The sequence below is a fragment of the Pomacea canaliculata genome, linkage group LG4 (genome assembly GCF_003073045.1).
Source record: "Pomacea canaliculata isolate SZHN2017 linkage group LG4, ASM307304v1, whole genome shotgun sequence".
Taxonomy (NCBI): Eukaryota; Metazoa; Mollusca; class Gastropoda; order Architaenioglossa; family Ampullariidae; genus Pomacea; species Pomacea canaliculata.
Genome location: NC_037593.1, coordinates 15,762,521 through 15,789,810, shown reverse-complemented (window position 1 = coordinate 15,789,810; position 27,290 = coordinate 15,762,521). Strand labels below are relative to the sequence as shown.

The 27,290-nt window shown below is 40.1% G+C and overlaps 1 protein-coding gene and 1 long non-coding RNA gene across 4 annotated transcripts; one reads left to right on the top strand and one right to left on the bottom strand.

Annotated features, from left to right (window-relative positions):
- The first annotated feature begins 82 nt into the window (after positions 1 to 82).
- LOC112561919 lies at positions 83 to 3,987 on the top strand. The gene is made up of 3 exons (XR_003098745.1): positions 83 to 189; positions 712 to 900; positions 3,852 to 3,987. It is a non-coding gene; the product is annotated as an uncharacterized LOC112561919 (long non-coding RNA).
- Positions 2,268 to 19,906, bottom strand: LOC112561916 (two pore potassium channel protein sup-9-like). Of its 3 annotated transcripts, XM_025234771.1 has the most exons (7): positions 19,537 to 19,906; positions 15,224 to 15,394; positions 8,371 to 8,439; positions 6,845 to 8,057; positions 6,211 to 6,473; positions 5,775 to 5,988; positions 2,268 to 4,141 (listed from the first exon to the last, which is right to left on the bottom strand). In XM_025234771.1, the coding sequence occupies exons 4-7, from the start codon at positions 7,125 to 7,127 to the stop codon at positions 3,762 to 3,764; spliced, it is 1,140 nt and encodes a 379-aa protein (XP_025090556.1). In that variant the 5' UTR covers positions 7,128 to 8,057; positions 8,371 to 8,439; positions 15,224 to 15,394; positions 19,537 to 19,906; the 3' UTR covers positions 2,268 to 3,761. The 3 variants fall into 3 exon arrangements, with proteins under 3 accessions (XP_025090556.1, XP_025090555.1, XP_025090557.1); XM_025234770.1 differs by lacking the exon at positions 15,224 to 15,394; XM_025234772.1 differs by lacking the exons at positions 8,371 to 8,439; positions 15,224 to 15,394 and having other exon boundaries at positions 6,845 to 7,177.
- Positions 19,907 to 27,290: the final 7,384 nt, after the last annotated feature.

Here is a 27,290-nt window from a genome sequence, read left to right as displayed (position 1 = left end):
AACCAGCTGATCTGGCGCCGAGGTTTGAAACCGGATATGTCGAGCGGTGTCGAGTGATAAAACGTGGCGCTGCTGATGCCGTGCATCCTTCTTGTCCGCGGCCTCCGGAAGTGCTCATGGCGCGTCGCTGGCGATGTTTGACGTGGCTGCTGCAATGAATACACATGAGTGGCCAAACCCTTGAGCTTAGTATGTATTTATCTTGTCTACTTGTCCACGTAAACCCTGATTTGTGTTTCTTAAGCACTACATTAGTCGGAAATATTATTGTTCTTACAATAACTGCGCTCGTTACTCAAACTGAAGGGTATATCCTCTAATGTAGGAGATGCTGTACACAGATGTCAACTCCTCTCTTCAACTAAAAGCCCGAGCCTATCCATTCCCCAAGGTTTACGACAAGGTGTCTGTTTTAAAAGATTTTGCCCTATTTATAAGACATTAATACTTACCAGCCCATTAGGAACAAATAACAGAAAAATTAAAATATAAAATAAAATTTTCACCAAACATTTACTTTCAGTTTGATGGTGTTGTTTAAAAAAGAACAACGAATAAATAAATAAAAATATGTGGATATTGAGAAAGACTATGATGGCAGTAACATTTCATTTACTGTTCATTCTGTCATGCATACACGAAAGATATCTCTTCTTCCGAGAGTAGATCGAGTTTTGATCCAGTCGCCTATTGAACCGTTTCTTTGTTTAGTTTCCTCCCTCATACACCTGGCAACCCTCCACAGGGGGTCGTTTGTGGTTATTCAGCCGTGTAGGTGGCTGTTCGTCGAGCCATGACGAAGTTGCTGTGTTAGTATCGATGAGGGCTGCCAGCCCTCGCTGCTCAGAAAGAGGATTGACCCACCAAGATCTGCCAACGACAGAATCGATCATGCATCAGGTAAAGGGTTCGATAGACCGGAGTGCCACCTGAAAGACTTGAATAAGTCAGTGCCGGTAGCAGAACTTTCATGTTCGTTCGTTTGTTCTTTATTTATTTGTTTGGTCAGAAATTTGTTTGTTCATTGATTTGTTTGTTGTTTGTTTTGTTTGTTTGTTTTTTGATCATTCATTCGTTTATTTGTTTGTTTGGTTTTTTGTGTTTGTGTTTTTTCTTACATTATTTTTTTTTCTGAGGTAGTTCTGTGGTTTATTTTTTTTTTATACGAGTTTGCGGATAGGTGAGCAGCCATACTGTTATGCGAATTGCTGGGAGTCAAAGTGTGTGTGCGCGCGTGCGCGTGCGCGTGCTCGCGATACTTTGATATTTGATGCCTTAAATATCATTGACTTTATCATTAGGACATGGGAGAGATTCAAGCATAATATTGACGAAGCAAAGAAGAATATAGAAACTCACACACGAGAATGAACATTTTCGTGCCGATCGAATCCAGGAATAAATCTGTGACTATTATGAACCAAAAATGTGTGTATGAACATCATGCTTCTATACTCTGAGAGTACATCGCTCTGTTTGTTCAAAATGCAGACATATCCTGTATAATACTATACTTGTTTCATCCAAATTTTTCACTTCTTGTCACGTGCACCATACCCTAGATAAGTGCACAACTTTGCAGTGAGTCACAATTTGTGTCCAACGGATTCATTTTTTTTTAATCCTAACTTTACTACCCCTAGCTAAGTATTCTGCTACAGTTATTTTTGTTCATTTCTTAGAATCAGTACTTGTTCTTCTCTCTTTGATAGATGTTTGGAGAAAACACAGTTGTGTATGCTTCACAAGAGTGTATAAAGTGAAGTTCATCTTCACCGACATCTTTCTCGCTCCAGACTGGGCAACCTGTTTGTTTTATTGCATCAGGCTCAAACCCTTTCTTATTGACATCAACATCTAAAGTTCTTATTCTCTGTCTAGACAATGCATCTTCCAGTCGGTAATATTCCTCTCGTTTGCATATTTTCATTAAAAGAAAGAGATCGCCATGGGTGTTTTAACTTTTTTCTATTTGTGAATGTCTGGATTGTTAACATCAGCAGGTAACACTATCTTTAAACTGTGAAATAAACATTTTTTTCCCACCTACTCCTTGGTGAAGCCAGACAATAGCAGAACAGTTCTCTTCTAATAATTATTTATGTATGCCAGGCGGGTTTCCCACATTCGTTTTTGTTGCACAAGTTTTTCACATGCCTGTCTGCAAAGTCTTTGTTCTGACAATTTCACTAGATGTAACCTTACGCATGCGTACACACACTCACACACATGCATAATTCGCTCCATATCACAAGAAACTCATCATAGTCGAGATAGACATTTCCATGTTTGTTTGGTTTTTTTTTTATATAAATATTTGCAGCCGTTTGTCTCCTTTACTTCTGTATTTCCATAAAAGATTTGTTCTCGTGATGAGAGCCGACCTTTTCTGAAAGCCGTTATATTAATTTTATCGAATTTCACAATTTTAATCTATCGGCTTCTTGCTTAAGTATATCCAGATGGTTTGCAGTCCAGCAACCGTTGAAAGATCAATGCAACATCATCAGTAAACAGCAACAAGAAGGGTTCTGTAGTCTTGAGTAGCAGCTGAGTGCCCTGCTTCCCTCTTGTAATGATTTCTGTTGAGTTTTATTTTATTTTATTATATATATAAAGATGGAGAACATCAGAAGGTTGAGTAGACACACTCGCTCGACTCCTTTTCGACATCCCAATGAATGAGTACATTCAGATTTTCCTCTGACACATGTACACACTGAACTGTGAACTCCTCTCAACGCCGCGTACAGTTTTCTATGTAAATCCTGTTTCCTCAGGAAGTTCCCCAGTAAGTTTCTATTAATAAACTAGTCAAAGGCACATTTAAAATCCACAAAGGCCACGTATAGCTTCTTCATGCGCGCGAGAGACAGTGGATTGTGGGAGGAGGGGAGGGAGGAGAAACGTGTATTTCACGCTGAGTCATCAGCTAAGGCAATATCGCGACAAAGCAGCCAGCTCTGTAAACAAATACTATAAGTAAAGAAAAAAAGCAGTGTGCCCGAGACGAGATCTGAACTGAGGACAGTCAATTTTCACTGTATGGCTGACGTGCGCTAACCGTTGGGCAGCGGACACGTAGAGAAAGACACAAGTGGAGACTAGGAAAAGCTGTCAGAAGGGACGCAGAGAGTACCAAAGTGTTGCTTATATTCTAGAAAAGGTTTCGTTTCTAGCAGAAGCTGTTCTAACTTCAACATGGACATTGTCGTTTACTGGACGTTTCGAAGCTTTCAATCAAGATTGAAGAAACCCACATGAAAAGAAACGAAATCTATACTTGAAAGGCCCAACTGCATGAAAGGAAAACCATTCATCTTCCATTACCTAATTATAAACTGCTTTGACAACAAGCAGTAGAGTAACGATGGAACAACAAAAGTATTGGGACATTCCTTTCCATTTGATCCGTTCCGCGCGAGGACATTCTACACCTGGTTAACATCGGGTATTTAGAAAGCATATATATATAAAACCAAACTCCATGTTACTGAACTTCAATCGGCTCAAGGGGGAGAACAAAGAAAATCGTTAATAGTAGATACACAGAATTGTAGCAAGGTGGTAGACACATAGCATAAACCTTTTACTACATTTAAAGCGATTATTTCTACATCAATGATCGCTTATCTTAATAAAATAGTGATAGACCAACGCCTAATATAAAAGTTATATACATATAAACATGAATATATCCTTGTACACACAGGCAGATGATTGATGAAGCTTACAGTTTGGATCCTTCCACAGCTGCTTACTTAAATTGAAGCTCGTTTTGTACGCACATATCCTCCCCATGAAAGTAAAATGTTGTCAGAAGTAAAATTCACCCTGTCTTCTGTTTCCAGCAAGTTCTGCTGCTTGTCCCTCCTGTACTCTGTTTGAGAGCCAGAAAAAATTCCTGGCGAGGCTCTTCTAAACATCGGCAGGTCTTCGGCAAGCCTCGGCCCGTTCCGGAAGATTCCGGAGCGAAGATTGTAGCAGGAGCACGAGCAGACGGAGGCACGGTCGGCAGTTTCCGGCACCTCCTCCGCAGCTGACACCACGAGTCCGTTCGTCGTGATGACCTCGTCATCGTCCACGTGGACGACTGTCACGGTTCCGGGTGCAACAGCAGCATCAGTGTCCCCACATTGTTCTAAGAAAGGAATAAAGGAAGAAAGAACAAAAATACGTGAAAGAGTTCATGACAAGCACATTTACTGCTTTCACGATTTATTTATTGTCATTTTAGTGATGCGGATAAATTTCTGCATAAAAAACGATGAGAGCTTGCAGTGAAGCAAACTCCATCTTTTATACAAATTATACTTTTATGCAATATTGTAATTAAAAAAAGTTTATCTACAGAAATATGAGTATTTCCCTAAAATCTCTTTGCACTTACACATGTTCCTAAAACAGGATTGGCTCTTGTTTTTTTGTTTTTTTTTAAAATTTAAACCACTCATACCCCTGTGTATTCGAGAATAAAGTCTAGTTCTAACATGCTTTTAGCTTTAGACTAATACTTTATTGTCAGGTGTCTGCTTACCGAGCATTTAATTGACTGTGGTAAACACTACTTTAAATCGGGGTGTTTAAAACTGTTTTAAATCCGATGTTTTGTATCAGTTATAAAACTGACCTAAAATAAAAAGGACAGTCTACTGTTTGAAACGTTTAAAACTTCTGCCTGACACTTCTGATCACCCGCTGACTGGTTTCAACAAGCAGAACAATTTAAAATGTTTTTGATCCCGAGTGCACCTATTGAAAGCGAAAAAGGAAGTAAGAAGAAGGGTAGCCATGAGATACATGAGTGAGTCGTTTGGAATCTCTAACGATTTCACGGGGCAGGGCAGGTAAAATGTATGACGTCATGAAGTAGGTCAGTATATGCTGATGCATAAATAATTTTCTGTTATGGCTGCTCGTTATAACTCCAGGCAACCGGAACGTGGACCGCACCTGTGATTCTAAAATTAATTTTGTTTTTACGACTTTATTACGAGAGTTTAGGTTAGTACGGATAGGGAAGCGACTCTTCGAAAGTTATTTTAATTTTTTAAATGTATTTGTTGCAACACCTGTAACTAGAATTTAACTATGATCCTGTTGTAAAGGTCAAGGAAGTCCTGTAACTGTAAGGTCGTTGGGAAATAGAGCGTTAAAACCCACACCTTTCTCGGGACCAGGTTTGTGTGGGGTGTGTGTGTGGGTGTGTGTGGGGGGTGTGTGTGGGGTGTGTGTGTGGGTGTGTGTGGGGGGTGTGTATGGGGTGTGTGTGTGTTGTGTGTGTTGTGACAACGATGCTCCTCTTTTCTACCGCTTCACCTTTCGCAATCCCAGTCAGGTACCTTTTTCCTGCAGATGAACTGACTGGAGGAAAATTTTACTGAGCCACATTTGCGCCATTCGACTCTCCGCTCTGTCGCCGGTGATAAATAATTAACACAAAAAATCAGTAAAACTTTATCTCGCGCACGAAGTAATCTTTGCACCAGGTAAATGTTCATTCGTCTTTAAATGTCAGACATATCCCGGGTTCACCATGAGTGAAGCAGTGAGGGAGACTGCTGAGTCAGTACAGGGTAACGGAAGCACGATTCATTCGAACAGAGGGCGTGTGGAGTGGGTCGTTAATGAAATGCTTTTAATAGACCAGTTAATAAAGATATTTATAAAGGATTGGGTTTTTTGTTTGAGGTGAGTAGGTAACATTCTGCATTGAAGCATGCACATTGTAGAAGCTCGTACAGTACCTCACTTCCTATAAACACCTTTCTCACCTGCGACGACGTTGATAGCAAGGAACCTGAGGACGAGGAGGTTCATGGCTGCCGACAACACAGTCAGGCCGAACACGATGAAGATGATGGTGAAGGCCACGTAGTCCGGGTTCCGGGAGAGCATGTTGTCCTTCTGCAGCGCCACGTAGTCGCCGAAACCGATGGTGGTCAGGGTGATGAAGCAGTAGTAGAAGGCGTCGATGTACTCCCAGCCCTGAGAGAAATAAAGGAAAGATGCTAACTTCTTTCTGGCAAAGCTGGATCGTAATGTCCGAAATTCGTTTATAAACATTCACAGCAAATCTTGATAAACAATGTCGTATGGTTATAAGCTTTGTGTGTGTGCGTTTTCGTGTGTGCGTGTGTTTGTGTATGTGTTTATTTTCCATAATTGAGCCGAGTAGTCAGCCCCTGTTCAAATGCATTCATGCATGACCTCGTAGTACGAAAATATAGCCGCTCCCGCCGCCAGGACAACAGACGACATGTTGAGCGTGATCAAGAGGAGTGTACTCTGGGACACCTCAATGTTCTTCAGCTTCAGTCCCTTCTTTATGTCGCGCAGCACGAAGGTGATGAAGATGTTGAGGCGCTCGCCCACGCTCTGGAACATCACCATGCAGAGAGGGATGCCGGACACAGCATAGAACATGCAGAAGATCTTGCCACCGATCGTCTTGGGGGTGCTGTGGCCGTACCCTGGGTGGACGAGACAAGAGCGTGCTCACGTCACATGATCACGGTTAATAATAACCACGAAATTCATTTACAGATATAGATTCGACATTCGCCACGAAATCGTCTTTTTAAGTTCATTATACGGCAAGCTGCTTATCCTCCCTCCCTGCAATATCTCCCTCCTCCTCTAACTTCTTTTTTCTCTTCTTTCATTCATCTTTTTCTTCTGTATTCTTTATGTCCTTTTTTTCTGTCTTTATTTTCTTTCCTCGTATTTTGCCGCTTTCCTTCTGTCTTTTATTCTCTCCTCTGTTTACATATTCGTATTCATCTCCCACATCCACGCCTTCCTGTTCTTCCTTTCACACCTTCACTCTCTCACGATGACTCACCAATGACAGCCACAACAGTAAGAGCGAAGTAGAAGGCTCCGGCAAACTTCCACTGAGTGCCCGCCCTGTAGGGCACCATCTTGATGACGATCTGACGGATCTCCTTCAGATCTTCGGCAGTAATATTGTATTTCTCCTGCAGCTGTCGCTCCTTTTCCATCAGCAGTTTCGCAGTCTCCACAGCGGCTTCAGACTCAAAAGCATCAAAGACGGCGGCGCCAACGAGGAGATAAGTGAAGCAGCACACGATGAGCGACAGAGTTCTCACGTTCTGCTTATCCATTAGTCTCCCTTGGAAGACTCTCTCTGAAGATGCTGTTTGTCAACGAGTGTCTTGTAAGGAATAAAACAGACTTTTTCGATGTTCGCGCTTTAGGTGAACAGCCAGTATTGACTAAATTTTAGAAATATTATAATTGGATGTGGTGACCAGATGAAGAAATTTTTTGAAGACGACATGATAAATCTTAGTATTTAAGGTAAAAATAGATGATAAAAGATAAATGAAACCAATTAATCTGTTCACATGACCCAGCAAGAGATATTGGTAAAGTTCCAGGTGCAAAATCTAACATTGGTTTTGCTGAATAAAATTAAATATCTAATAAATAATATATATATATATACTTGGAGTAGTAGATGGCAATGTCTTATGTTTAAGTCCATCTATTTGTTATATCATTTACGTAGTATATTATGTGCACATAGTGGTAAGTAAGCATTATGCTATTATAACTGAAGATGTGCTTGTAACCTGGACAAACGGAGCTAGCGACTTTCTAAAGAACATCGCACATTAATGTCAGCTTTGAGATAAAATAAATCACATTAACGGTTTTTGACAGCTTGAAGAGTAGAGTTGGAGAGCAATTGAAATTCTATTTGCACTGAATCGTCTTCCTGGCTTGACAAACTTGTTCACTGTTCACCTCTCGTCACTTTTTCTATCACTCCATGACATATCCATGACAGCGTGTCATTTGTTGATGTGATGATGTTCATACTCCAAGCGAAAAAAAAAATACTAAGAAAAAGGCCCTTCTTTGACTGGCGTCGGTCCGATTGTAAGATGGTCCAGAGACGGAGGCGATGGAGAGGTCTTCGAGGAAATGCCGGTCAAGTATAGCTTTAGAAGATTCTTGTCCAAAGCTGTGAGGTCGATAAATGGAGAAAAGAATGATAAAGTAAGCTCCGTCTCCTGACCTTTCTGACCCTGTCGAACGAGACGTAGCATCAAAAGGGTTAGTCACACAAAACTATATATATATCTCCCATTCAACTAAGCATCGCATCCTATGACAATGATTAAGCCGGAAAACTCAATACTTGAAGAATATTGGTGTAAGTAATTATAAATGAGATCTTCAAAAATAAAAAGCTTCATTGCTCAGCAATGTCAATAAATTTTTCATAAGTCTACCAGTCTAATTTTAAAGTTTTTCAAATCTTTTACATGCTATCCTCTTTAACAGAAGTGAACAACAATTTAGGAGAAGTTTTGTAATAAACAAAAATTTCATACGAACTTTTCCGTTTGATGGCCAAGTAGGTAGCGTTGTCAGCAGATGAAAGTCTTCTTAGTGTCTGTCAATACACTTGAAGAAAAAAATAAGAGTTAAAAGAATGAGCATTTAAAACAAATTATCGACGTGAAAGTTAAACTTAGAATTGCTAAGATTTTGCAGACCTCTACAGATACGGATGCAGAAATAAATATTCTGAAGTATACTGAAGATTGCAAGATGGCTGGTGAATAGAAATGCAAAAATAAATAGGTGTAACTACACAAACAACGATGAACGACAGAGCAACTATTCATCACGGGTCACGTGCTTATTGTAAAAACCTATTTCCTGCAGAACACGTGTGTATTACGGGATAGCCGTTTATCACGGGATACATGTTTATCACTGGACATATGGTTAATAATGTGTTCGTCCACTTGTTACCCAGAGATCGCCCCGGATGTCCAAAGTACTCGACAGAAGAGGTTTCCATGAGACGACGGTCCTTCGATTTTGCTTGGCAACCATCTGAAAAAGATTTTCCTTGGAGTATCTATGGCAACACTGTTTCCAAGAAGGAGTCAAAAACGAGAACCTTCTTTGCATCTTGCATCTTGAGGCAAAAAAAAAAACCTACACAAACAGTCATCCCTGCCGCTAAAACGGGTGAAACAGCCATCATGTAATAGCACACTGCCGCAGTTGCTGATGTTTGTCAAACGACTTTGACGCCCCGTTTGTCAGGGTAATGTAACAATTAACACCAGGACGACTGTTTTAGTTTGCCTTGTGAGACAAATGGCGTCAGCTGATGCTCAACGGCCGGACCGTTATAACTGTCGTGCTGCATCAACCTTAGACGGCAGATCGGTTACAGACGTCGTTGTGTGGCTCACTTTGTCAAGTAGGATGGTTTGCACAGCAACATCTGCTGCGTGGGCACTGCGACTGTGCAAAAAAAAAGTTGGACCCTCCATCCGGACAACCGTTGTACTGCTTTGTTGTGAATAGATGCATGTCGCTCTATGCATTATTCTGATATATCTTGCTGTGTATATCACTAGTATATCTTGCTGTGTATATCATTATTGATGTATATCACTATTACATTTCGCTGTGTCATTTCTTGATGGTCCATCTGACGCTTCCTGTTGTTTACATATAGGCTGCTGCATCATACAATTTATTCAGTTTCATGAAAGTCTTGAAGTCGGAGGTCAGATTGGGTTCATTCTGGCTTTTTGCACTATTTCCTTATTTACTAAGATTCAGATAATTTTCAAATCACTTTTCGCATAGATAATCACATAAAATAAAAACATAATTCACACGAAGATCGATAACTAACGCATGACAAAGAAATACTACATGTGGCTAGACTGCTGACGCGGAGCACAAAGGTAAAAGGTCGAGGCTGTGACAATGAATCACAAACACAAACACGGTTATATACCCCCCAAGTCTTTGGAGAAGTGCTCGTCCTTTCCCTTCACACTTGCGAGCAATGGGGACCACCGACAGGACGATTTCTACAGTATATGCTTTTATCCTCTACACCAGTGATGCCCAACCTTTTTCGGCCTGCGGGCCATATCCATTTCGGACAGCCGTGTCGCGGGCCACTTCATCGCAAAAATACAAAAAAGAAAAAAAAATAGAGCAGATACCATTTTTTATTAGAAACAAGTTGTACTTACCATTAATTATGTAGTAATTAGTGGGATATTTGAAGTTGTTTTCCCGAAACCAACTTCTGAATGTCCGGCTGCATAGTAGAGACACCAAGTCGGAGCACTGAATCGAAATGTTCGTCCATCGAAAAACAGATTGAGAGACGCCCCTACGTGGGGATAAATACTTCTTCTTCCCTTTTTCCGTTTTTTTTTTTTTTTTACTAACATGCCGATTTCCTGCACTGTGGGCAGAAGTTTCGCGGGCCGGGTGGCACCGCGTCGCGGGCCGGATACGGCCCGCGGGCCGTAGGTTGGGCATCCCTGCTCTACACCAATCAACGCTAAGAGCTTTTCTATGAATTGTTTCAGGGACTCGGAGAACTCGTGTACCTTTGACCTCTGGTTTTTCGGTGTTTGTCTTTCATCATGCTAACAACTACTGAAGGCGAGCAGACGGGGCAGACAATCAGAAAATTGTCTGCGCTTGAGTGGAATAAAACTATACCAGAAGTAACAGTACAATCGGCAATACTCTAACAAAAGTATACATTCTTTCCTTTTTTGTTCACATTTTTCTTTCTCTATAGATAGAAAAAAAAAGACCAATAGAGCCCACAGGGATTGTGAATTTGTGGGTGTCTGTCTACTCCTATGCAGTCGTGTGTATTCATACAGGTGTAGTCTGTCTGCCTGTCTGCCTGTCTGCCTGTCTGCCTTATATGCATGAATGTCATATTGTCTGCGTCTCTGACATTATTTCTGCATTTATATGTATTCATGCACGTCTACATGTAAACCTACATGATTTTATCTAACCTTGATTCGATGATTACCATAGGACCGTTATTTTCAACAAGCGGATGCATTAGCAGAGATTTGATTTTTTTCAGTTAAATACAGCCGAATTAAGTAGAAGATAAACATTATTATTTCTTGTCACAAACCGGTCATGCGTGTCAATCCATAAGTGTTAATTACTGATAATTATTATTAATAAATCAAATCAATAACTACAAATTGAAGTTGTTGTAAATGCCATTAGTCTGTTAATGCAATTGCTAAGTTCAAGTTCATTATTGTAGAGATGCTGAGAGTAATTCGCCACATAACCTTTAACCAATAAGTATTATTAACAATTAATTTAAATTATTTTAAAGACGTTTGTTAATATTTAACGAACAATTAATAATTACTAATTTAATGACTATCTTTAACTTGCAAGTATTCACGACTGATTTTTGTACCAAGCTGATGACTGTTGTATGTTATTCTACCTTGATAACACCTTTAATTTCCTGTTTGACAAGCCTTAGCCTTTAAGGCCAGACACCGGTCGAAAAATTGTCAAAAATTTTTCATTTTGGCCATTTTCAGATTACTTCATACTGTCAAAGTTCATATTTTGTTCTATTCACTCGCCAAGTGGTTTTTCATAGAATAATCTAGAAATATGTCTATTTTGTCAATGAAAACATCTACTTCTATCCTATTTACTTTTCCCGAGCGCAGAATTAGCGAGAATAGAGAATGTTTGAGACATAGCAACACACCTCGCCACGTGGGCAACTGTGTCACATCGTATATCGGTCGAAAGGTCAGGACATGAATTTTCAAACAAAGGCTGAGTCAAAACCCTTAGAAGGCCCCAAGCTATGATACAAGCTCTTTTCTAGACGACACAAAGGGTCGGAAACTTCCTTATATGGACGCATGCGTAACATACTTTGCATATAGCCAATCAGGATTCACTAATGCCGACCTAGACGGGGTCATAGGGCACACGAACACGCTTCGGCTGTGCTCGGGTATCCCACAAGGCAACTGTCATGGCCTCCGGATGTATAAACAATGGCGACGCAACTCAAAGCTTGTTCTGGGATATTTTCTTTTCTAAGACATTAACGTTAATATTAAATGTTTATTGTGCCTGTCAGACGCTCATTTCTTCTCACAATACCACGTGCAAAAAAAATAAAAACCACGTGGACATTCTTAGACCGTCGTAGCAGCTAAAAAAAGTAACTTAGTGAACCGAATTCGGCTGTCGAAAACACCAACAGTCATGTGGTAAGCGAGCTGAAAATAAAGCGAAGTTTTCATTTCTGCTGCAAATCTCGGTAGTAATCAGGACTAGATGCGAACATTTACACATTTGAATCAACTTGCAATGCTAGTTATTTATGTACTTTGTCAGGAATGTAGGGAAACAGAGCTTACATCATTTGCACAGAAAACAAAGGTTGGGTGGGGGTTGGATGGTCTTACTTCAACCAAATGTAACAAACAGAATGTGAAGACAATTATGTATAGCATTCCTAACAAACAATGAAAACTGCTATCTAGTCAAGTTTGAAGCCATTCAGTGTCTAGAGAGCACATCATTGTCAGCCCCCTAAAAGGCCAGACAGCTGGTGCTTTTCCCAGAAATCTTTGACAGAAAATAAGATACCCCCTAGCCACAAAAATCAACCATCTTTAATCCATGTGACTACAGAGGTAATTCATAAAATAATCCTAGCATACAGAGGAACAGAACATGAGCAGCTGCTTAAATTCTGGTGCACTCAGTGATGTATCTCTAGATTTCATGAATAGGTTATTCTTATTCCTATTTGCCCCCACTGGAGCATAGGGCTGCAAGAATTGGTTATACTCCCCTATAAGCTTTTGAAATAATTTCTTTAATTGATGTTCATCCCATCACCCTGCAACTGAAGGCTAAGAAAGATGAGAGTGTTTCCTACTAATGCTGCTACTTCAGTAGATGCTCGCAAAAATTGGAAGCAATATATGTAACATCACGCATCACTAAATGTTAGATAGCAAAAGACCAAAGATGGCAAAAACCATGAAGCTAGTGGACACTGAACTTTTATATAACTAACTAAACCTATAACTGTGTTGCTCAATGTTTGCAAACACCATTGTTTTTATTACTGTGTACTTCTCTGAAGCCTGGTCAGCAGTTGGGTACACAACACAACCATGTTGACTTTTCTAAAAGTGAATAAAATAATTAATTTTATTAGTAATGTTAAAGTTATATGTAGTAACACATTGAAAGATGGTTATATTTTTCATTCAGCAGGTAAATTACATGAAAGGCTTAGAGAAAACAAAGTTACTAAGCTTGATATTTCTGCTCGCGCTTTTTCCATTCATTGTTTTTGTTACAGTTAGTTTACTTAAAATCCCTATAACTTTATATTGACATGTGATACAGGCCTAAAGTTTGAATGAAGTTTTCTACATACATATATAAACATTTCAATGAGAGCTTTTTAAAAAATATTTAGTGGTTTAGTAGTTACTAAGCTTTCACTTTGTTTTCCTTCGCCTTTTCAGTTTCTTGTTTTAGTAAGCTTGTTTAGTTCAAAAGCTTATAACTTTATATTGGCATGTGATACAGGCCTAAAATTGGGTTGAAGTTTTCTTTATTCATATTTAAACAATTCTATGAGAGCTTTTAAAAAAATATTGAGTAGTTTAGAAGTTACTAAGCTTTCAGTTTTTCTTTCCGCGATTTCTCAGTTTCTTGTTTTGGTTAGAGACTGTTTACTTCAAAAGCTAACTCCTTCTTTGTGACAAGAGATATAGATCTGCAATTTGGTTGAGCTTTTCTTCATATAAATTTAAACATTTGTAGGAGAGCTTTTCAAGAAATATTTAGTATTTTGGTAGTTATACCGTTTTAAATCAAAATTTCTTAAAATTTAACACAGTGTTTTACAAAAAAATTCATAAAAAAAAACTAAGCCGATTTTGCAAAATCCCCCTCCTACGTTTGTAGATCTTACTTTTAGGTAACTATTTCAAACAGAATTTTGAGTCTACTCACAAAATTGGCAAAGTTATAAGCTTTTTAAAATGTTTGTTTGGGCGCCATTTTGGATTGTTTCCATGGCAACCGATCGCGCGACGAGTGCAATAAAACAATTTTTTGAAACTTCATTCAAAGGCTAAACAGCTGGTAAAAAAAATCCGCGCTATCCCGTGAAACAAAAAACTTTTTTTTCGACCGGTGCCCTCGACATGAAGGCCAGACAAGTTGAGTGGCACGCCGCTGGCCATGTTCTCACGTGCAGCCAGATCACGTGCAGCGCCACCTACAGCAACGACCACCGCGATGAAGGTGAGCATGCGTGAGCGTGGAGCAGGCTGCTGATGGCTGCAGATGGCGCCCGGACGTCAGAGCTTAGGCACATCCCCAACATGTATCGCTGGAGAGATCGCGACCGCTCAACGGCATCTGATGAAAAGACGGTAACAGGTCAAAGGTGGAATATCATAACTGCTGAATGTAATTTCCTTCCCTGGACTCGAAATCCTATTGTTCCTCTCTGTGTCAACTCTCTGTCCGTGCTTTTCTCTCTATCCATCCTCCCTTCCGCCATCTGGCGCTACCCCATTGTATGAGACAATAAATCTGCCTGGCCGCCTCGGCTTTTTTTTACTCCTTATCTTTACTGACGATGACCTTTTGCAGTAAAGGGAGAACATCCCTTCCTGTGACCCAGCTTTGCATTCTGTAGTGTCTCAACCACACAGCCATTTTGTTTGTCTGACAACTCATGCAGATATTTCACAATCGCGACAGGGCTGTATACTCATGCTGCGACACTCATTCAATTTCAATTCATTTATACTTTTATGTGTAAACTTTGGATGAAGTAAGAGCAGTTTTATTTTATTTTTATAGATTTAGCTCTTTTATTTTTATTTATTTATTAATTTATTTATTTTTGGCCATGGAAGGAGCAATGCCTGTCTACGTTTTCTATTGTGGCGGGGGACCATTTGTCCCAGTTTTTGTCCGACAGCAGGTCCCACCAGAACTTGTCGGTTCGTGATTATCAGGCCGCAGTGAGTTCCTCGCCTCGGTACACCTGTAGAATGTCGGCCACGCCTACTTGCACAACAGGTGTTACGCACCTTAGGCTGTATGATGGGTATAACGGATGTTAGCGCCAATGTGGGCTGCGGACAGAGATCCTTCTCTAAACATTTTTTTAAAGCATAATCAAAGGAAAAAGCTACAAGTAGCAGACTGACTGACAGCTGTAACTTGTTTATCATAATATCAGACTGATAGACAGCTGTAACTTTCTATCATAATAGCAGACTGACAGTTGTAACTTGTTTATCAGGGGTCATGTCAGATTCCTGACGGATGATACAAAGGTGATGTTGGTTTTTCTTACCTTGATGTCATTAGGCGGACTGACGAGCGAAGGTGATTTCTTCTTCTCGAGTATAAGAGGGCTTCTGTCGTATCGTATACCTTGGGTTTTTTAATTTTGTTTTTTCACCATCCAGTCCTTGACATCCCTCATACAGGCTTCTACAGCCCTAGTAGCAGAGTGAGACAGCCTCTGGAGTACAGCAGAACAGTTGTGTGTCATCAGCATATGATTGATGAGAAACATGGGGAGATTTATAATGAATGATGAATGTGGTTCTGAGTACAGAATTGGGCAAATTTTTAGCTTGGTTCTGATAGTAATCGCCTTTATATTGGTCTCGCAGACTAGTCGAAACTTAGAGAACATCACAGGAGCTGCTGTCAGGCGCCGACATCAGTCTAAGGATGATGGAATGTCCGAGATGTTACTAGAGAAATAACTAATGAAAACGTGCGGCAGCTGGGAAGCAGGCAGAGGGTAGTGGTGATGCCATGGTCCAGTCATTCGATTCTAGATGTAAAACACCTTCTTAGAGAAGGTGCAAATAATTATCTGGAAGTATAAATTGGATCTTTTGGATTTGCAATGCTTTTGTGGCAGAATTCTAAATTTCTTTATGGATGGTGGGTCTTCAGCAAAACACGTTCAGGTCGCCGACGAGTGCACTTCAGGTCACGGAGTTCGATATGGATCTGCCAATACCAAGAAGTACATTTGTACTGGTGCATCAGACGGCGAGACACTAGGGTGTGATCATCAATAACTTTACACAAAACGCAGTCAAGTTGTTCAACAGATGGTGGGTGGAGCAGCGCCCTCTACAGCTGTGCTTTGAATGCTCTTACATCAATATTGCGTAAAGAACGAGCGTCTCCCATGACGGGCATCTGCAATCAAGTATGTAATAGATGAGATGAGAGATGACGAGAAACATCCACTGCACTAATTGTTCATCAGGTCGATGCATGGCTCAGTCCAAGATCTGATCTCTCTTGTCAGTCACCTGCGACACGGACTGGACGAAAGGTGTGCAGCATTTCTGACATCTTGACATAAAGAAAAACTTTGAGAACGTCCTTCTTTCATGGGCGAGTAATCCCAAATACACTCCAGAGTAATCCCTCTCACAAGGAGGCATGAAATGTCGAACAAATAAGAAAAGAATAGGTCAATCACAGTAAAACACAAATAAGTTGTAGAGCTGCCTCTTCCTGAAGTGATAACCTGTCATACCATCTGCAATCATCGTCTCCTATGATACGAGAATTCACCCCGCGCAGAGCCTCATAATAAAAAGAACGAATCAAATGTTTGAAAATGTTAAGGACAACTAAAATAGTTCAGCAAGGACTGGGTCAATGTTATGTATTATATTTATATTTTGATACAGCCAATGGAATAGCTTTGTTAGAGCTTGAGTTGTAAATAACTCCAGCTGGACAAATGTTTTATGTACTCTGTGTGTGTGATGACATGGGGCTAAGCCAGCTTGAAGCCAGTAGACTGAGCAAGAGAATGAGATCGAAAAACAGGCAAGAGAACCAACAGACTGATAAACGTTCTTTGTTGTTCTTTAGTCTTCCCTCCCGGGAACCATTTAAATGCCTACCCAAAAGAAAAAACAAAACATTTCTTCACAAAACCCTAAATAATGGACCAGTTTTAGCCGCGGAAGCCTGGAGATTTCCCAGCCTACTAATCTCTTCCCTGCAAAGTTCACATCATTATCATCCTGTCGTCTCGTGCAGACGCAAAGCTACAAATTATTGACCACGGCGAACAAAAAGACCAAACATTTAACTGTTAGATGAAATTTCTTAAAATTAAAAACAGAAAATACGGACGTTTATACAATCTTCTTACAGCTTCATGTTCTGGACTTCACAACAGTTTCTCCATTTTACACCATATCATGTTTGAGGGCGGGTTACATTTCAGAGAAGTAGACATTACCAGTTGATCATTATTTTAGTGCTGCCACGAAAGAAAATAATAATAAATGAACTATCTTGAAATAAACACAATTTTCATGAAAGTAATGAATTGTTAAATTGAATATCTGTAGGAATAATAATGAAAGATTACTTTGCCTGGAATTTGCTGATAAGTCTACCAGCTGGTGAATGAATCCTGTATTAAGGTGTGGCTTTACAGAAGCTTTATTTGTAAAACACTAAGCTTCCGGACTCTAATTGTGAGGAGTTTATTTGTTTATTGCATATGGGATTAAATTCAAGAGGGCAACAAAACACGCAATGACAAAACCAACATGGGCGGAAGAAAGATGGCTTTCGTGTGCAAGGGTTGCTGAAATATTTATTCTTGGATTCTTAAAGCTCTAGGTGTTTGAACAAAGCTGGTTTCCTAGTAAGTACACAACACATGCACACACACACACACACACACACACACACACACACACACACACACACACACACACACACACACACACATACACACGTGTGTTAAAAGGTAACCAAATAATTGTTATCAAGAGAGGTAAAACAAATATGTATTTTTAACAAACATAAATTTCATTTTTATGACACACATCCACGTTGGAAATTTATGTATCACAGATGGATGCTCAGTTCATCAATCACCAAGATTTTTTAAATATACCAGCTATACAGTGTATGGCATGAGACCGACACCGATAGGGAGGATGAAAGTGAGGCAGACAGGAAACCAGAAGTGGACAGGCATCATACAGGCCGGAGTGTGGACAATGGACTTTCAAGCTGACACTCGGGAGGCGGTCAGTTAGCTTTTATTTAAATGATGATCAGACAGGACAGAAGCCAGGAAGAACCATCTAGACAAGCATCTGACTAGCGTTGTTTACATCCGCAAAAACATTGTTTACTTTGTGTCCCTGTCGGATCCGGAGAACACAGACTACAACTACATTAACCGGTGTTAAATAATGTTTGTCTGTGAACCGACAGGTGACTAAAGACTTTGCCGATGTCATCTGTCATTGTCAGTGGAGTAGTCGGGTTGTCATTTGGCACATTAATCAGCTGTTGGTCCGCTGTTATCAGCCTCGTTCACTGTTAGAAAGAAATTTTTTTACCTGCCAGGAGCTTATCAGACGACTGCAGCAGGTTCTAATCTTCCCGCTAGTCTTTCACCCCAAGCTGAGCAAATACTGAATAGCTACATTATTGTTGTAACTAAGGATTTTACTCAAGAGAACGACTCAGTAGTGGGGTGAGTCTGGAATATAGACATTTGTGTTCAGAAAATATCTCTGTGAAACTTCCGTATCATTTCTTTCACTGAAGAAGAAGAAAAGGAAGAAGAATAAACAATACAAAATATTCGATTTTATTTCGTAAAATGTTGCAGCCAAAAAGTTCTTGAAATTGTAATTCCAGCCCAAATTAGGTGCTCAGCAAAAATGATAGCCTATCTATAAATATTAAAATCCATCCAACGGAGGAATGGAGCACTGATGACATCCAGACGACACACAGAAGAACAGGCATCAGATTGTTCTGGAGAATTTAATTTTAAACAGCCACTCATTGATTCACTTTCAAACAACATGTTAGCTCTGTAAACATGATCAGTCAGACAGTGTCAGTGGTTTAAGGTTTCTGCGGTTGTAATGGTAGCAGACTGATTTGCCATTCATTTGTTATCATGAAAACATCTCTGACTGCTAGCAACATCGATCCTGACTAACAGTTTTATCTCCAGAGTTCTCATCAGCTGCTCTATACAAGGAAACGGAGATACAGCGAGCATTTAGTACTGATCGTCATGAACTTTGAACTCAGCACTGTTCTAGCTTTTCTGTGCTTTCTATTTTTCCTTGCTGAAATGGTGGTTTTTAGATCGTCCCTGATAACAAATATTTGTGAATGATTGAGTGATTTAGTGAAAGAGATACGGTGCACCAGCATTACTTGTCTGACAGAAGAATAATGGTCGTGCTAGAAAAGCTACTAATACCGAGCTCAACCATGGCAATACATCTAGTTTTCATAGATCGTACTTGCCTGTCTCCCCGACACGTGAATACGAAATAAACAAACAAATAACAAAAATTGCCCCTTTAGACTCGTTTGACTTTTTTTTTCTTTCCAACACACCTCATTAACTGGAACTAAAACCCGGCTTTCAAAGGGATGCAGGACAGAGTGGCTAATTGAACAAGTAAATTATTCAGCGAGCAGCTTACACTCCCAAATACCAAAAACATAAAAAATAATTAAAACAAATTAAAAAATCTTAGCAGTTGCTAAAACAAAGACTAGGCGGTGCACGCGTGCACACACAAAGGAAGAGAGGGAGAGAAGGAGAGAGAGACCCTGTGTGCTCACCTGGGAGTCTGGATCGTCCTTTATCACATCGCACCTCTTCAAAAGTTCATGGGAGAGGAAACCGTACACGGAAGATAGAAGTTTGCCACGCGCTGAGGACCTGGTGCAATTAATCAAGTGACCAGCGGTGCATTTCCCGACTTACGGGCCACGGCCCTCGGTGCGTCTGGCAACGGCCCTGGAGCCTGCGCAGTCTTATTCCTCCGCCTGCCCGCAAGTTGAGTATAAAGCTGATCAATAATCATATCCCAACATCAGCTGACCGCCTCACCTTCTCCAACAACCACCATCCCTCCTTCCCTGACCCACCCTGCTCCTTCCCTGACCCACCCAGCTCCCTCCAACCTCGCAACTGCCCTTTCTGTTTTACTAGACACATGAACCTGGCTGCAAAACCCATGCATCCTTAATCATTTCGAGTGCTCTTGCGAGGTTGAGATAGCTTCCGCGGGGGAAAAAAATAGAAGAAAAAAAATACTATCCAGGGAGACAATCCACACACTGTTATTTACGTACTGGTGCTGGACATAAGAAATGTTTACAGGTGGAAAGTGTTTCAAGACTGGCCAGAGGTCAGTTTAAGTCTATGTTGTGACGTCACTTCCTCTCTTTTTTGGTTTCATCGTGACAAACATCGAAGACCTTCACACAGAAGACACATGGACTATTCATACACACACACACTGGTCAGAGTGGAGGATAAGCTTGTCACAGCTGCTGAAAGTTCGAATATATTTTGATTTTGTTTTGACGATGTTTACAACATTCAAATGTCTGACTGAGACTGACATGCTGTCATCAGAACCAACACAATTATTTCCTTCCTCGTCTCCTTTTTCTTCTTCAAGCATTTATTTCTATAGTTTCTTCGTTTTTGCCAGTTACATAAGAACATAAAACTAATCAAGAGTATCACAGTACCTCCAGATCAATAGTTTCATTGTTGAAACGACTGAACATCTTTATTGTTGAAAATTTCCCTAAACACAAGTATTTAAAAAGAATTAAAAGCTTAAATTTTTCTGTATATTTAATTTCTTTTTATTTTCATAATTTGCATACCCTCCACAAAAAAACAACAAAACAACAACAACAACAACAAAAGACAACAACAAAAAAACAAAAACAACAAAAACAAACAAACAAAAAAATCAACATTCAATGCTATGTTAAAGGACTAGTGGGGTGCAAATTATTTTTCCAGTTATTTTTTTTTGATCATTCACAGAAGAAGGTCGATATCTTGACGTCACTATTGTACACATTGTCTCATCTTCTCATACGTTAAGGAGTAAAGGTATTCATGCCCACTCATGAGTTGTTGTGTTGTTCACCCTGTGTCTATGTATGGTTATTTTTTGTAGGCGTGAATCTCGAAAACTGAAGGGGTTTACTTCCCCTGTACACTAAGCTTTATCAAGTCATTAAAAATAACATTTTTGGCCTCATTAGTCCTTTAAAACTGATAAGCAGCTTGCGATAAGGAATTTTTGAAGGAATATTTTTAAATTGGTATTCATTTCTGGGTTGCGGTGACAGCTAGTAGAGCGAACGAGTGAGCGAGCAAGAGAAAGAAAAAATTCCAGCATGTGAACCTGTGTAAATGATTGTGAATGCGTGTGAATGACTGTTTGCAAGCGGGTGTGTGTGTGTTTGCTCTCATCAAATTGTGCAACAGCTTGTGCTAGGATCGAGCCATGCGCTGCAATCATTCTACATTTTTGACAACCTTCTGGTCTGCTTTTCCCGATCTTTATCACCTGCTGGAGGCCAAAAGTAATCTTGAATTAACATTTGTCGGTAGTTTGGTCTGTCCGTGTACACAAATGTATGTAAGCATACCACTTCTTTACTCGATATAGTCTTCCTAATAATCTTACTGAATTTTCTAGTCATGATTGCACTATGTCTACTTTTGCATATTGGTCGATCTCTACTGAATGTAAGAAAAAAATCTTTAAAGTTTATCATTGCTGCTGGCTCTCATACAGGCAGGCAAGATTTTGTCTTTTTAGCTTTAATTATCTGTTTGTCATCTCGAAGGCACAGCTGCAGATAGAGAAGACTGCTATCATCATTTAAGCGAAAGAAATATCAGACTTAGAGCCTGCCTGGGTTAGCGACATCAACAGGGCTCTGAACATGATACGACGGCTTACCCTGCAGCGATGAAAGACGATAGTCATCGACCGGTGCGCGTGCTGTATTGCATGACAACGACCGGGCAAAGCCCTACCCAGCACTCGCATGGTCGACATGTTTTCAAGCGGAGACCACTCTAAAAATATACGAACACGTGAAAGATGAGGTCTATGACCGGATCCAGGGCCATCTGCCTCCTGTCCCCGTTCTTGTTGATCCTCATGTCCGGCTTTTAATTGAAACGGCTTCACATTGTTTTTGTTGTTGTCTTCACTACATTATTCACAAAGCTTCTTGAGTTTCGCATATTGGGTTTGTTGTTGTTGTTGTCATGACGTTGTTGTTGTTGTTGCTGCTGTTTTATTTATTTAGCTATACGTTGGCTATAATCGATTTTGATTTTGTTTTATTTTGTTTGTTTGTTTTGGGGGATGTCTAAAATTCACAACAGTTACACTATAGCAAGAACACACTCAAGTATTTTATTTTGGGGTATATTAAATATATTTCATATATTATATTTCATATAAAAATAATTTGACATGGGATATGTCATTACTTGATTTGGTGATTTTTTCCCCTGTGTACAATTGTTTTTCTTTTCCTAACGGAGGTAGTGGTTTTCTTGAGAAAGATATAACCCTAAAGTGGCAAGGAAGATCACAGCGAATTTTCTAACTAAAATAAAATGTAATATTAAATTGGACTAGTAGAAGTACTAGCCCCAAATATCCGGCCTTCTACGTGGAGAAATGGTTCGCATGATAATTCTTCTGTACACAGAACTGTCCACATGTCTATTGATATTTCTGGTAATATTTATGTGTTGAGATGATACAGCGATCATGCAACCTAAATAAGGTATTCGTGAAGTTCAAGGATTGGTTCAAGAGGTTAGTTGTGTATAGTAGTAAAAATTAAAATATTAATACAGGAGTTTTGGGGGTTGACAGAAAGATAGGTCAGGCAGGTTAACAATGTTTTACGTCCACCAACTAAGAAGATATCAGGTTAAAAAAAGCTGAGTCTGTAAACAGGTGCAAAATATGGAGATAGAACATAATATCCAACACAGGACCTGATAATTGCAATCGTCAGTCATCGCTGCGATTGTGACAAGCGCCTAAAGAAGAAGGAAATGAAAAACAGAATAAAGAAGACCCTTTCGCACAGCCACGTGCCATACACACTGACAGTCGGATGGTTTCATCTCACTCCGCCGAGCTAAAGACATGAGCCACCGCGTGTGCAGTGGGAGGTCAGTGGAACAGCCTGTCGCCATTGTGTTTGTGACACAGTGTGTCATGTCGGCTCCTCGCCACAGACGTCGCGCGCGGTTTCCAGGCGACAGGTCCACACATCAACAAGCCAGGTTGTTTTTTGCAGTAGCCTCGACACCAATGTGGGATTTTGTTCCCCCTTCCATTTTTCTACTCTGTCTTCCTGCCATATGTTGCGTGAGAACACCTCCCCCGCTCTTCCTGATCGATTTTTCTCCGAACCTTTCAAGGAACAGCCGCACGTGACGGCATAGTGACGTCACCAGGCTCTCGCGTAGCACGAACATGGCGTCGCAGGTGAACTGCTGGCGGTCTGCCAGGTGTCAACGTCTGGCGTTACGTGGTGCGACTGGCGAGTCTGTCCGTTAGCTGCTGACTACGCATATAAACCACAAACCGGATTGTGCTTGAGCAATCTTTGCGAGAAGTTTGGTCAACAGCTTTTCCTAGAAATATAGGGACTACTTCTTTGGGGAACATTTTTTCAACGGGGGTAAAAGAGCAGCTGGGTGTATAGTCAAGAATTTACTAACATTTGATGAAGATTTAAGCTGACTTTTCTTCTTGTTATTAATTTTTTTTAAATTTGTGGATTATTACATAAATATCAAATTTAACAGTCTATTCGTGATTTCCGAGGTTTCAACGATACTTTGATGCTTTTTCTCCACTTGTTCGATCTTCATTTATAGTGTCATCAAAAATGTCGTTCGTGACAACGCGCTTACCAAATGGATAGCGAAGCAGTTTAATTAAAGTGTAACATTTAATCTTCCCAGAAGACTTGGTAGAAGGCAGTTAAAACTGGTGAAATCGTGTTTTCTCAAAACGAGAGGATAACGACCAAAATTCGCTTACATCTTAGCAACAATGTAAACGATATGAGAAAGAGTGACAAAAGGGTTTAGTTAGTTTAAAAAGATTATTTGTGAAATTCTTAATGTTCGGCAAGCAGTTCCATTTCCAAGGTACATGAATATAGTATTTTTAACAAGGGTTTTGGAAAGAGTTTAAGATCACATCGTGACGTCACAACTCCCTGACTGCGCAGAAGCTGATTACCAGGACACTGGCATTGTCTTCAGATATTTGAGTTCTGTTCAATCCTCGTTTTCTTCAAAGTGACTTTAAAATCTTTGTCAAACTTTGCTGTGTATTGATTTTGCTTTGGAGCTTTGGTAATACATCTTAAAGTATCTAACATAAAAGTTACAATAAAGTTGTTTTGAAGTAACATACAGAAATCAAATATAGACTATGAACTTTGTCCATCTGAAGAAAAGTTCTACATACATTTGAATTATGATCTATCCGCTCTCAAAAAAAGATGGATTTGTACACACAGACACACAGTGTGAGAAAACACACACACCATTGTCCTAGACTCCCACGGGATCAACATGACATCGGTTAATTAACGCGAAAGTCCATCGACTTTTGCTACCGTTAGTTCTGAACGTCATTACCCTCCGACCTTCCTGCCTCTTGCTGCACGCTGATCCAGGACAGGGTTCCTTTCCTGCGACTGAGGAAGGATGTTGGCTACTATTCCTATTTGCTAGCAAAGTAAAGATCCGGGAAAGTTCGAGTAATCTACTTCGAGAGGTCGAAATCCTGTTGAGGAATACAGGTCAAGTGAAGTCATAATACTGTAGATTAATGTAAGGCAGGGTACACCACAATCCTACCAGGAAACATTCGACATCAAAATACTACAGGGATATGCAGGGAATGCAAGACATTATAAGAATGTTGATGTCAGAATCCTACATCGGAATACACGGCCTATGACACCTGATCATCATAACAAGGCACAGACAACTTTCAAGAATTTATAAACTTAAGTATAACCAGCCGAGAAGACAAAATGACACGCAAGAATGTTTAAATACCTGCGAAAAATTTTTGGTACATATTTATTTCTACGGTAATCCTTCACTTTACCATCATAAACTCAATTTCTCTTTTGGTCAACCGATGCATTTCAATGGCATTTATTTATTAAGTATTTTTCTTCCTGGTCACATTTTATATTATATTAAGATTTGAATTCAAGTTATACAGAATTATTTGTGTCTGTTGCTTTTATTTATATTGTTTTATTATTATTTGGTAAAACTTTGTGACGAAGCACAGACAGATCGGCGCAAGGGAAATAGCTACAACACGGGAAGTAAGGTTTTTCTGTAATTATTTCCCTTTGACCACTCGGTAGATTTTTTTTCCCCACCAAGCTCCTGTTAAAACCTTATACCTTTCTTTGTACTCTGATAATGTACTGTCAACCATTTTTTCTCTGCTTTTAGAGACGTCAGGGGGGAAAAAAGCGAGACAGAAAGCAAGAGAGAAAGAGAGAAAAAAAACCAAAAAACAACCAAACAAACAAAGAAAGAGGGATATGGACGCGCAAGTCAACACGAGTTAAAATCAGTCCACACTTAGTGACCTTTTCCCCGCCAGTCCGAACTCCTTCATCGACGATTTCTCCCTAAAAATATTTTGATCCATTTTAATTAATGGGTGGGTCAGAGGAAAGTGATTGTCAGGTACACGCGCCCGCCAATCGACAGCTGTGGAAGATCAGAGCGATGAAGTGGAGACGACTGCACGTTTGAGGCCTTCGATTGGCGAACATTTACTGAGCAAACATTGCGCCACACGTGGAGGGCACGCGCTGAAGCTGGCGGAGCAGCTGAGGTTGTAAGTCCTTCTACCACTTCAACCACTTCCTACCGTTTCACCCGACTCCGGCACTGCCACGTCACCAAGCACAACCAGGATCACAACCGTCTCGGCACCAGAAACAGATAAACACTGGCGCTGGAGCAGAACTGCTCGTCAGTCTGTTACCTGACAAAAAATAAAAGAACACCGGAATAAAAACATTGCTAAATAGACCTCACAATTTCTATCAATTATTAAGTGTAAGCGAATATCATCTACTAAATATAATCTTTCTGCGGCAGTTACAGCTTGAGGATGTGGTCTCAGCATTTAGTGTAGTAAGAAAAATAAATAAATAAATAAATAAAAATACAAAAACAAATTTATCGTCTTGATTTACGAACTATGTAAAATTTGTTTCAGAAATACATATTCACATCTTTATTACAATGTTCTTTTAATAAACGCTTTTAAATTCTTATCTTTTGGCATTTATTCTCATAGACATAACTCTTCAAAGATCAAGCATAGTTTATTTAGTTTCCCCGAAGCTTCCATTTTCTGTACTCTTTTGCGAATGAAAACATACTAATCCTGATTTGTAACGCAAGATGTGCCATGACAATGGCAGTCTTCTCACTCCTCCTCTATTCCTTTCTGGATTCGAAATCGTCTGGCGCGATCCCCAGATCCCCGATGCCATCATTTCAACAGCCCTCACACATAGGAAAATAACTGAAAACGGGAGCCGGTTGCTTCAATGCCATCACTCAATCACAAATTATTGCGGTCTGGTACCACCAGACACACTTGTAAGTAAGCGATTGTTTTATAGAAAGAGAAGGGGATGCAAATGTGCTCCCACGAGCACACCTCCCACCACCCCACACACACAGAGTCGAGGATGCATGCAAACCCGATTATGCCCGCTATACTCGAAGACAGAACGCCCCGAGAAGAGAACGATCCTGTGGAAATTCTCTTGGGAAACAGCTTCTCCTCCTCCTTAAAGCAATTTTCTATTGATTCACCTCCAGCTCCACATGACAAACTCACACGTTTAATACAATTTCTTTCCTTCTGCTGGAATACTTATCGGCTGTCTCTCCCACACCCGCGCTCTTCCGCTGATCCATTGTTCGTGAGTGATGTCCCTTAGCGAGAATTAGAATGGCGAGGGAGGCAACTGCTGGGAATGCATCAACATGTCAGCTAAGCCCTCGTTTCAGACGTCCTCCGCTCACACCAGCCCTATGGTCCATCCATCCACACCAAATCTTACAACCAACATAACAGAATCGTGTAAGAAGATGGCCGGGGGGGAGCGATGTTTGCTCTGCTGATCGGGTGGTAACAGCGCTTAACTCTTGTTGTCATCTCGAGCCATACAAATTTTTCACTCTCTAAATAAATTAAGCTCACTGTTTCAGCAGCGAAAGGTCACAGGACGCTGAGACTAAAAGACTTGAACTAGAGATCGATGTTACTTTCTGCTTGAACATTGTAAAGCTGTAAATATGGAATAATCTGAACATTTGAAATACTGAACACATCTAACAGCTGTAAATATTGAAGCACACCTGACATGTAAATATTGTCAGTCATAAGATTGAAAGGAAAAAGCCTATGTAATGCAGTGGTAATGAAATCATTCATTTATTTTACTGT

Excerpts from the sequence above, each read along its gene's own strand:
- LOC112561916 (XM_025234771.1), bottom strand. The coding sequence starts at position 7,127 with ATGGATAAGCAGAACGTGAGAACTCTGTCGCTCATCGTGTGCTGCTTC. Across the intron at positions 6,474-6,844 it reads TACTGTTGTGGCTGTCATTG|GGTACGGCCACAGCACCCCC; the intron begins GTGAGTCATCGT and ends TCGTCCACCCAG. Across the intron at positions 4,142-5,774 it reads TGCTATCAACGTCGTCGCAG|AACAATGTGGGGACACTGAT; the intron begins GTGAGAAAGGTG and ends TTCCTTTCTTAG.